Genomic DNA, 12147 nt, shown 5'->3' with positions numbered 1-12147 from the left:
GTGGAAGAGAGCTCGCGTTAACGGTGTTTCCCTCTCCGATCTCAACCATCTCCTCCACCGGCTCAGAGACTGAAGCCCATGCAGCTGGGAGGTATTCGCATCTCGACTAAGGAGAGGGAACGGAGAATCACCAACCGCCTTTGCCTCTATTGCGGTTCTGCTGGACATTTTGTCATGTCATGTCCAGTAAAAGCCAGAGCTCATCAGTAAGCGGAGGGCTACTGGTGAGCGCTACTACTCAGGTCTCTCCATCAAGATCCTGTACTACCTTGTCGGTCCATCTACGCTGGACCGGTTCGGCTGCTTCCTGCAGTGCTTGATAGACTCTGGGGCTGAGGGTTGTTTTATGGACGAAGCATGGGCTCGGAAACATGACATTCCTCTAGACAGTTAGGAAGCCCACGCCCATGTTCGCCTTAAGATGTGAGTCTTCTCCCAGTATCAGATGTTAGACACTACCTTAACCCTCACAGTATCTGGTAACCACAGTGAGACCATTTCCTTTTTGATTTTTCGTTCACCTTTTACACCTGTTGTTTTGGTCATCCCTGGCTAGTATGTCATAATCCTCTATTAATTGGTCTAGTAATTCTTATCCTATCCTGGAACGTTTCTTGTCATGTGAAGTGTTTAATGTCTGCTATCCCTCCTGTGTCTTCTGTCCCCTCTACTCAGGAGGAACTGGTGATTTTGACAGGAGTGCCGGAGGAAATCATGATCTGCGCACGGTCTTCAGTCGGTCCAGAGCCAGCTCCCTTCCTCCTCACCGGTCGTATGATTGTTGTATTGATCTCCTTCCGGGACCACTCCCCCTCGGGGTAGACTATACTCTCTGTCGGTTCCCGAACGTAAGCCTCGAGGATTATCTGTCTGTTTCTCTCGACGCCGGTACCGTGGTGCCTTCTTCCTCTCCCGCCGGAGCGGGGTTTTTCTTTGTTAAGAAGAAGGACGGTACTCTGCGCCCCTGCGGGATTATCGAGGGCTGAATGACATAACGGTTAAGAATCGTTATCCGCTTCCCCTTATGTCGTCAGCCTTCGAGATTTTGCAGGAGGCCAGGTTCTTTACTAAGTTGGACCTTCGTAACGCTACCATCTCGTACGCATCAGAGAGGGGGACGAGTGGGAAAACGGCGTTTAACACTCCGTTAGGCATTTGAATACCGGGTTTTGCCGTTCGGTCTCGGCTAATGCTCCAGCTGTCTTTCAGGCATTAGTTAATGATGTACTTGAGAGACATGCTGAACATTTTTGTTTTCGTTTACCTTGACGATATCCTGATTTTTTCACCGTCACTCGAGATTCATGTTCAGCACGTCGACGTGTACTCCAGCGCCTTTAGAGAATTGTCTCTACGTGAAGGCTGAGAAGTGCGCCTTTCAGTTCCTCTGTCACATTTTCGGTTTCTGTTATTCCGCTGAAGGCATTCAGATGGATCCCGCTAAGGTCCAGGCTGTCAGCGATTTGGCCCGTTCCAAAGTCACGTGTCGAGTTGCAGCGCTTTCTCGTTTCGCTAATTTCTATCGCGTTTCATTCGTAATTTCGGTCAAGTGGCTGCCCCTCTCACAGCTCTGACTTCTGTCAAGACTTGCTTTAAGTGGTCCGGTTCCGCCCAGGAGCTTTTGATCTCCTCAAGAAGCGTTTACATCCGCCCCTATCCTTGTTACTCCTGACGTCACTAAAACAATTCATTGTCGAGGTTGACGCTTCAGAGGTGGGCGTGGGAGCCATTCTGTCTCAGCGTTTCCATTCTGACGATAAGGTCCACCTTGCGCTTACTTTTCTCATCGCCTGTCGCATCGGAACGCAACTATGATGTGGGTTAACCGCGAACTGCTCGCCATCCGCTTAGCCATAGGCGAATGGCGACAGTGGTTGGAGGGGGCGACCGTCCCTTTTGTCGTTTGGACTGACCATAAGAACCTTGAGTACATCCGTTCTGCCAACGACTTAATGCACGTCAAGCTCGTTGGGCGTGTGTTTTTCGCTCGTTCGAGTTCGTGATTTCCTATCGTCCGGGAAAATAAAACACCAAGCCTGATGGCTTATCCCGTCTCTTAGTTCTTCTGTGCTTCTACCGACCCCGAGGGGGATTCTCCCTGAAGGGCGTGTTGTCGGTTGACTGGTGGAATTGAGAGACAGGAAAGCAAGCACTCACTCACACTGCGTCGCCGCGCGCTTTGTCCTAGTAACCTTCTGTTCGTTCCTGTCTCTACTCGTCTGCTGTTCTTCAGTGGGCTCACTCTTGCCAAGTTAGCTGGCCACCCCGGCGTTGGGTACGCTTGCTTCTATTCTGCCAGCGGTTTTGTGGCCTACTCAGGAGCGGGACACGCGCCGTTTTCGTGGCTGCTTGTTCGGACTGCCGCAGACTAAGTCAGGTAACTCTCCTCCTGCGGTCGTCTCAGACCGCTTCCATTCCTCTGACCATGGGTCTCACACCGGCCTTAGAACTTATTTACCTTCTGCCTTCGTCTGCGGGAAGACTGTGATTCTTACGGTTATCGATAGTTCTCTAAGGCGGCACATTTCATTCCCCGCGCTAAGCTCCTTCCGCTAAGAGACGGCACAAATCATCATTGAGAATGTGTTCAGAATTCTGGCCTCCCGTTAGACCCGTTTCAGACAGAGGTCCGCCAATTCACGTCACAGTTTTGGAGGGAGTTCTGTCGTTTGATTGGTGCTTCCGTCAGTCTCTCTTCCGGTTTCATCCCCAGTCTTACGGTCAAGCAGAAAGGGCCATCAGTCGATTGGTCGCATATTACCGCAGCCTTTCGTTTCGAAACCCTGCGTCTTGGGCAGAACAGCTCCCCTGGGCTGAGTACGCTCACAACTCGCTTCCTTCGTCTGCTACCGGCTATCTCCGTTTCAGAGTAGTTTGGTACCAGCCTCCTCTGGTCTCGTCCCAGCTCGCCGAGTCCAGCGGTCCCTCCGCTCAGGCTTTTGTCGCAACTTGTGAGCGCACTGGAGGAGGGTCAGGTCTGCACTTTGCGGTTACAGGGGCGCAGACTGTGAGAGCGCCAATTAACGTAGGATTAAGAGTCCTAGGGTATTGTCGCGGTCAGAGAGTGGTGGCTTTCCACTCGTAACCTTCCCCTTACGACAGCTTTCTCGCAAGTTGACTCCGCGGTTCATTGGTCCGTTCCGTGTCTCTCAGGTCGTCAATCCTGTCGCTATGCGACTGCTCTTCCGCGACATCTTCGTCGCGTCCACCCTGTCTTCCATGTCTCTTGTGTCAAGCCTTTTCTCGCGCCCCCGTTCGTCTTCCCCCCCCCCCCGTCCTTGTCGAGGGCGCTCCTATTACAAGGTACGGAAGATCCATGGACTGCGTTCTCGGGACGTGGTCACCATACTTAGTGGATTGGGAGGGTTACGGTCCTGAGGAGAGGAGTTGGGTTCCATCTCGGACGTGCTGGACCGTTCGTTGATGATGATTTCCTTCGTTGCCGCCAGGGTTCCTCCTCGAGTGCGCCAGGAGGCGTCGGTGAGTGGGGGGTACGTCATGTTTTGTCTTTGATCATCATGTCTGTCCCTGTGCTTCCTCTGCTGGTCTTATTAGGTTCTTTCCCTCTTTTCTATCCCCTCTCTTCCTCCTCCCTCTCTCCTCTCCCGCTCTCTCTCTCTATCGTTCCGTTCCTGCTCCCAGCTGTTCTTCATCTCCTAACACCTCATTACTCTTTCACACCTGTCCCCTATTTTGCCCTCTGATTAGAGTCCCTATTTCTCCCTCTGTTTTCCGCTTCTGTCCTTGTCGGCATTCTTGTTTGATGTTTGCTGTCCTGTTGTCTTGTTCCGCCCTGTCGTGTTTTGCCTTCTTCAGATGCTGCGGGTGAGCAGGTGTCTATGTCAGCTACGGCCTGGCCTTCCTGAAGCGACCTGCAGTCTGTGGTCGCGTCTCCAGTCGTCCTCTCTACTGACGAGAGGATTTCAGTTTCTGTTTGGTTTACCTTTGAATATATCCAGAAGAATCATTGTTTGTTTGATTACTGAATAAAGACTCTGTTGCTATTACGTCGCTTTTGTCCTCATTCATAGCATAACATACTGCCTCTGATCTGGCGGACTCACTAAACTCACATGCTTAATTTGTAGATGATGTCTAAGTGTTGAGTTTGCCCCTGGCATTTTAAAAAACAGAAAATGTGCCGTCTGGTTTGCTTAATATAAGAATTTGAAATTGGTTTTTACTTTTACTTAAGTATATTTGAGCAATTACATTACTTTTGATACTTAAGTATATTTCTAAACCAAATTACTTGTTAGACTTTTACTCAAGTAGTATTTTATTGGTGACTTTACTTTTACTTGAGTCATAAGGTATCTTTACTTTTCCTCAAGTAAGACTATTGGGTACTTCTTCCACACTGCTTTATAGAAAGGGTGAAATACAAATAAAATGCTGTAATTGTAGAAGTCTAATCTATGATGAGATTAGTAGTTTGGCAAGAAACATCTTTCGACTAATTATTAGTTTGAAATGATTACACACACCACAAATTATTATTGCTTTAGAGTTTAACAGTGGTGTGACCATGCACATTCACTCTCACCCTTTAAGTTGTTTGATGTAGTGGCTGAGAACTTAGTATTTTCTTCTTTAATCAATAATTTCTATTCCACTTAAGAAAATGGGAGACATCTTTATTTGGGCGTGTGGATAGGTGTTGTTGTATGACAATTCACTCATAAAGATATCCCTCTGCCATCTCTGATGATATAACCTCTCTGAACGAATATAACCTCTCTATATATACCTCTATCTGATGATATAACCTCTCTGACATATAACCTCTCTGATGATATTAACCTCTCTGACGATATAACCTCTCTGATGATATAACCTCTCTGACGATATAACCTCTCTGATGATATAACCTCTCTGATATAACCTCTCTATGATAACCTCTCTGATGATATAACCCTCTCTGACGAATAACCTCTCTTGAGAAAACCTCTTGATGAATTAATAACCTCTCTGATGATATAACCTCTCTGACGATATAACCTCTCTGATGATATAACCTCTCATTTAATATGAAGTGTCGTCGTCGCCATGTACGCGATAAGAGAAAGAAATAAGTGAATTAGAAAAAAGAGTCCTAAATGAAGGAAGTGCACTTCTTCTGAAGCTCGTATGACTAGATACAGAATTTCAATTTGAGTAGCGGAGGCGTGGAGGGGTGGAGGGGATGGAGAGGAGGGGGCAGTCTGTCGGTGTGGTGTGCCTTTGATACCCCACTGAACACAGCCTTCTCGCGGCTGTGCTGCCTAATTTGTTCCCCCTGCCGTATCTCGCCCCCTCCGAGTCCACGTTTAGCATTATTAATCAAATTACTCAACTTTATTTTCCTGTTTTATTGAATTTCTCTCGACTCCGTTTCATTTGAACTGTTTTAAAAGTACTTATTGTGTACGCATATCTTGTTCTCTCTCTTCTCACACTCTTCTCTCTTTCTTTCCCCTCTCTCCTCATTAGTTCTCTCTCCCTCTCTCCTTCTCTCCCTGTGCTTGTAAGTGCGGGTGAAACACAATAGAATGAAAGGGGAAAACTTGCCATTTAGAAACAGGAGCATCAGGTTAATGATAAATAATGTACAATTAAGATAACGGACCAGTCTGCCTGTTGACCTGGGGGCCCCACCGCACATCAAAGGCACAACACCACCTCCTGTTTGTGTACTCAAGAATGTCATTTCAAACACATTCATACATTTGTGAGGGTGTGTGCGCGTGTGTGTAAGTGTGTATGAGCGCGAGTGTGTGTGTGTTTCTCTCCCTCTCCATCTCAGTGCCCTGATAGTTAACATGCTCTTGTTTCCAGACCATTATTAGCTGTGTAGATATGCAATTTACCCAAGCATAGGAGGCCTTGCTCCCTCTACCCACAGCAACCCCGCCACAGCCCAGAATACAGCAATCTCAGTTCAAAGTTGAAACAGCCAAATGTTAAATTAGCCCAAGCCTGATTCATCTAATTTACTGTCGTGTATTTCTCCTCCCCCTCTACCATTTCCATATTCTCTCAGTTCAAAGTTGAAACTATGTATGAAATGACCTTGCGTTGGATCAAAGTCATTAGGAAAGCTGTTTGAATATGCTAATTAAGGGAAGATTACAAAGCTGCTGATGAGTATGAATATGTTGTGTGTGAAGGGAAGCCAGCCGAGTGCTACGGCTCACTCAGCACTATTAAACCCCTCTGTGTTTTAGCTACTGCCTCGTCTACCACTTTCAACTCTCTACTATGGTTCTTGTCTCAGAGCCTTACTGATCTGTTTTATCTGTTGAGCCAAACGGACACGCTAATTCATACAGCATGGCTTATTGTTCACGTGTCCTATTGAGACAAAAATATTCACTGTGTCTTTTTTCTCACCTTTCCACCTACATTTCCTCATCAAAGAAGCGATGATTGAGATTCTACAAATTGTTATAGTAATGATAGTAATAATGATAATGGTGATTATAGTGTACTAGTAATACTAATAGTGATTATGATTGTAATAGTTAGTAATAGTAATAGTATTAGTAGTAGTGGTAATGGTCTGCTATGAGTGTGCTTAGCGCTCAGTGCAGTGTGTCTTGAAGGAGCCTGTCTCAGTCCTTGCTGTGTGTAGTCTAGCATTGCCCCCTACTGAAACCTCAGCTGCCTCTCTTCTCTCTGTCGCTCCTCATCCTCATCTACTCTCTTTCCTCATCCTCATCTAGTCTCTCTCTCCTCATCCTCATCTACTCTCTCTCTCCTCATCCTCATCTACTCTCTCTCTCCTCATCCTCCTCTTCTCTCTCTCTCCTCATCCTCCTCGCCTTTCTCATCTCTCTCTCCACATCCCTCTCTCCTCTCTCTCATCTGCCTCTCTTCTCTCTCTCTCTCCTCTCCCCTTCTTCTCTCTCTCTCCCTCATGTCCTCCTCTTTCTCTCTGCCTCTCGCTCTCTCTTCTCCTCTCTCTGTCTCTCCTTCTCTCTCTTCTCTCTCTCTCTCTCCTCTCTCTCCTCCTCTCCGTCTCTCTCTCTCTCTCTTCTCTCTCTCTCTCCTCATCTTCTCTCTCCTCTCTCTGCTCTCTCTCTCTCTCTCTCCTCTCTACTCTCTCTCTCTCCTCTCTCTCTCTTCCATCTCTCTCTCTCTCCTCTCTCTCTCGTCTCTCTCTCTCTCTCTCTCTCTCCATCTATCCAGCTCTCCCTCCCTATGTATCAATGCTTCAGCTGAAGGATTTGGTATTTTTTTGTTTGTGGTAGTTCATTAGGATCGCCCATTAGCGTTGCAAAAGCAGCAACTACTCTTCCACACAGAACATGAAACATGGCAAAATACAGAGCATTAATAGACAAGAGAACAGCTCAAGAAAAAACTACATACATTTAAAATAAGAAAAATAAACAGAAATGTTCTGTACTGACTCAATACTGGAGAAAAACAAAGAGAGACCTTCAGGCCTTTATCATTTAACGTTTCATATATATCACATTTACATTCGGGGACTGTTGAAAAGACCGTGGTGGCATGTCTGGTGGGGTAAGTGCGTGTGTGTCAGGCTGTATGGTATGTTTACTATGCAAACAATTAGGATTTTTCAACACGTCAAAGTTTCTTAGAAAAACAAGCAGTCAGTCTCTCCTCTACTTTAGCTTTAGCTAATATCGTATTGATATTAGCCCTCTGATTACAGTGAAGAGCAAGACGTGCTGCTCTGTTCTGGGCCAGCTGCAGTTTTTCTAGTCCTTCTTTGCAGCACCTGACAATAATCAAGATAAGATCAAAACTAAAGCCTGCAGGACTGCTTTGTGAAGTGGTGTCAAACTGAACGAGTCTGTGGCATCTCTTTATCACGGACAGACCTCGCCCCATCTTCACAAGTATTGAATCTATATGTCTGATCATGATCCTGCTCAACAGCCATATTATTCATATCCGATTCAGCTGAGGTCTAAACTGAGGGATGAGTTGTACAAATACAAGCGTTTCGTTCAGAGATGTTCTGCACTTGAGCTTTGACAGCTATTGGACGAGAAAGAACAGAGAGAAGCATCGACCCTTACACTGCCCCCTCCTTCCTTTTTCATCACTAAAGTGAGGTCAAGCGGGTCATCCTTGAAATGCTTTATGAGTGTGGTGTATGTGTGTGTTGTTGTGTGTGTGTGTGGTGTGTGTGTGTGTGTGTGTGTGTGTGTGTGTGTGTGTGGTGTGTGTGTGTTGTGTGTGTGTGTGTGTGTGTGTGTGTGTGATGTGTGTGTGTGTGTGTGTGGTGTGTTTGATCAAGTCCTGGTAAAGTGTGTTGGTCTTGCTATCACAATTTGTTTGTGGTTGTATTAAGATGTGAACCTTACATATTAAAATGAGTGTTATAAATACTTGCGGATTGGTTAACAGTATGCCTATGAGTGTGTCCGTGGTGGTGTTCCATCTCTCTCCCCTGGCGTGGGGTGCGTCTGGGCCGCCCCTGGGTTTTGGGAGGCTGCKGTTTAAATCCTCAAAGTCGCTGGGCCGCTCCGTGCCAAAGCTGGCCGCCTCAGTCCAGAAGTAATCCAGCGCAAATTCCTTCAGCCTCAGTATCACAGGCCCCGCGCTGTGGAGAGGCAAGCTGCCAGGGTGTGTAGTGTGTGTAGTGTGTGTTTGAGTGTGCTTGTGTGTGTGTATATGTGTTTGAGTGTGTGTGAGCGTTAGAGTGTGTGTGTGTGTGTGTGTGTGTGTGGGTGCACACTCAAGTCTGTGCTTTTGTGTATGTGTGTGTGTGTATGCTCTTACGTTTGTATACAGTATGTGTGTGAGTGTGTGTTTGTGTGTTTGTGTGTGTGCGTGTGTGGGTGTGAATGTGTGTGTGCACCTGTATACGCCTGTGTGAGTGTGTGTGTAGCAGAGAGCCTCTGCTGCTGCTTGCCAGGCTCCAACCAGCTGACATTCAGCGGGACTTTCTTGCCTCTCCTCCTGGCGTGTCTCCCAGGCAGCCAGAGGTTTGTTGGCCACAGAGCCAGGAGAAAGTGGAGGCCCTCCATTCTCCTGGTTGAACATCCCCGTGTGCTCGTCCCCCAGTGATAAAACATTTGTCTCTTTACGAGTGGGTTAGGTTCTGAAGGGAGGAGACGGAGGGAGAGGACGGGTGTCAGGGAAGGAAGAAAAGGATTGTGCAACGTTTTTCACATGTTTACCACTGTCTTCCTCTTTCTGGTTTTCTCTCCTTCCCCTGTAGCACGATTCCCTTTTAACTCAAGATGGTGCCACTTGTGTTTCTGGAGGGGGGGTGTGTAGGTCTCCTCTTGCTCAGGATATCAAACTCAGAGCAGCGTCTTTTCACTCGTACACTCACAGATCACAATGCTGCTCTGTAATTCACCACCTCTGTGAATTCACGACCTTTAACCTCTTAAAGACTAACGCCACGTCCCTATAGTCTGTTGATCTAATTGAACTGTAATGAGTAGAAATACTTAATGCAAAGCTGGTGCAGAATACAACATGGTGTCTTGAACGTTGACATTTAATGAGTTGCCTGTCTGTCTTTCCCGCGTTCTCACTTTGACGTTAATAAACCTGAACATGATTGAATCCTATTTAAAGAAGGTTTGAGAGACAATAAAAAATCCTGTTTTTAATGTTCACAGCATCTCGCCGACTTTCATGTTTAAATGCTATCTGGAATGAATTGCTTTTTCAAAGCGTGTGTGTGTGTGTGTGTGTGTGTGTGTGTGTGTGTGGTTTGTCTCTGCATAGTTATGTGTAGCGGAGGTGTACATTGTGTGTGATTGAGAGTGTGTATGCCTGAATGTTTGGTGTACATTGTGTGTGATTGGGAGTGTGTATGCCTGAATGTTTGGTGGTCATTGCGTGTGATTGGGAGTGTGTATGCCTGAATGTTTGGTGTACATTGCGTGTGATTGGGAGTGTGTATGCCTGAATGTTTGGTGTACATTGTGTGTGATTGGGAGTGTGTATGCCTGAAAGTTTGGTGTACATTGTGTGTGATTGGGAGTGTGTATGCCTGAAAGTTTGGTGTACATCTGTGTGTTTTTGGTGAATGTGCTTGTAATGTTGTGTGTAGTAGAGGTGTGCACTGTGTGTGCACGTGGGTGCATGAGTGTGTGGGTGTGTTTGTGAGTGTCCCAACATCACTCAACAAACAGCCAGGAGACGCAGAGAAGCAACTGTGTCCTAATTAAAATGATGTGTGTTTGTCCTTGTGTATTATACTGCTAAAGCATGTGAAGCAGTTTTAAGCAGATCCAAACTCCTTTTCCATATATCTAAAAATGATGCATCAAAACGTTCTGCATACCACTCCCAATCAACACACAGGATGTACAAAACCATAATGGGCATACACACTCCAAATCACACCACAAATGTACACCAAAATTCAGGCATACACACTCCAACTCAACACAGATGTACACCAAACATTCAGCATACACTCTCCCTATACACACAGATTAACCACATTCAGTCAACACACTCCCAATCACCACAATGTTTACCCCAGACATTCAGCATACACACTCCCAATCACACACAACTGTACATACAAAGCGTTCATGCATACACACTCCCATCCAACACAGATGTACACAACCCACTATGGGCATACACACTCCAATCACACACAATGCGCTACACCAAACTTCCAGCATACACACTCCCAAATCACACAAAATGTACCCAAACATTCAGCATACACACTTCCCAAATCACCACAAATGTACCCCAACATTCAGGCATTACACACTCCCATCACACACAAATGTACACCAAACATTCAGCAATAACACACTCCCAAATCACACACAATGCTACACCAAACATATGGCATACACTCTCCCAATCAAGCAACCAATTACACCCAAACATTCAGCATACCACACCCCCAATTCAACACAGATGTACACCAAAACATATGGCTACACACTCCACATCACGACACAATGTACACCAAACTTATAGGCATACACACTCCCAATCACACACAATTGTACACCCAACATAGCTACACACTCCAATCAAAAACCAGCCAAACTAATGTTACACCAAACATTCAGCATACACACTCCCAATCACACCCACAATGACTACCCCCAAGAGCCATTCAGGCCCCAATCCCAAATCACTCACCACTCCACACAATGAACTACACCAAACATCAGCATACACACTCCCAATCCACACCAATGATACACCAAACATTCGGCAATACACACTCCAATCACACAAATGTACACAAACATTCCAGGCAACATACACACTCCCAACACACACAATGTACACCAGAACATTTCAGCAAATACAACTTCCCAATCACACACAATGACACCTCACTACACATAGCCATGCAGCAGACAAACCACACACACACACACACCAACCCTTCACAACCACACAGCTTTGAAAAAGCAATTATGCAGAGAGCATCTTTAAACATAAAGTCGCGAGATGCTGTGAACATTAAAAACAGCACAGAAGCAAATGTTTTGTTGTCTCTCCAAGCCTTTCTCAGCCCTCTTTAAAATAGGATTTAATAACGTTCAGTTATTAACGTCAAAGTGAGAATGAGGGAAAGACAGACAGCGAATCCACTTAAATTCAACGATCAAGACATTAGTCGTGTTCCGCAATTCATACTCGTACAGTTGTTAATCAGCCTGACTGACTATAGGGACGCTAGCTATTAGTCCTTTAAGGCACAGAGATCATGAATTAACCAGAGCAGCAATTGTCATCTAGTGAGTGTACGAGTGAAAGACGCTGCTCTGAAGATTTGATATCCTGAGCAAGCAGGAGACCAACACACCCCCTCCAGAAACACAATTGGCCACCACCCTGAGTTAAAGAGAATCGTGCTACGGTTGAAGGAGAGAAAACAGAAAGAGGAAGACAGTGGTAAACCTTGTGAAAACGTTGCTCAATCCCTTTCTTCTTACCTGACACCCTCCTCTCCTCCGGTCTCTCCCTCCCTTCAGAACCTAACCCACTTGTAAAGAGACAATGTTTTATCACTGGGCGACGAGCACACGGGGATGTTCAACCAGGAGAATGGGGCTCCACTTTCTCCTGGCTCCCGTGGCCAAACAAATCGCTGGTGCCGGGAGACACGCCGAGGAAGCAGGCTTAAGAAAGTCACGCTGAAATGTGCAGCTGGCTGGAGCCTGGCAAGGCAGCCAGCAGAGG

At 46.2% G+C, this 12147-nt stretch overlaps 1 protein-coding gene across 1 annotated transcript in view; it reads left to right on the top strand.

Moving 5' to 3' along the window:
- LOC111956076 (synaptophysin-like protein 1) overlaps nucleotides 1–3378 on the top strand; it is a 39918-nt gene extending 36540 nt beyond the window's left edge. Inside the window, exons 4-5 of the mRNA XM_023976510.2 lie at nucleotides 2906–3007; nucleotides 3154–3378. Of these exons, the coding sequence (XP_023832278.2) occupies nucleotides 2906–3007; nucleotides 3154–3378 (327 nt within the window). The remainder of the gene's footprint in view (nucleotides 1–2905; nucleotides 3008–3153) is intronic.
- The last annotated feature ends 8769 nt before the right edge of the window (nucleotides 3379–12147 follow it).

This window comes from Salvelinus sp. IW2-2015, linkage group LG3 (genome assembly GCF_002910315.2).
Source record: "Salvelinus sp. IW2-2015 linkage group LG3, ASM291031v2, whole genome shotgun sequence".
NCBI lineage: Eukaryota > Metazoa > Chordata > Actinopteri > Salmoniformes > Salmonidae > Salvelinus > Salvelinus sp. IW2-2015.
The sequence above is the reverse complement of the archived record's forward strand: the minus strand, read 5'-3'. Positions and strand labels throughout refer to the sequence as shown.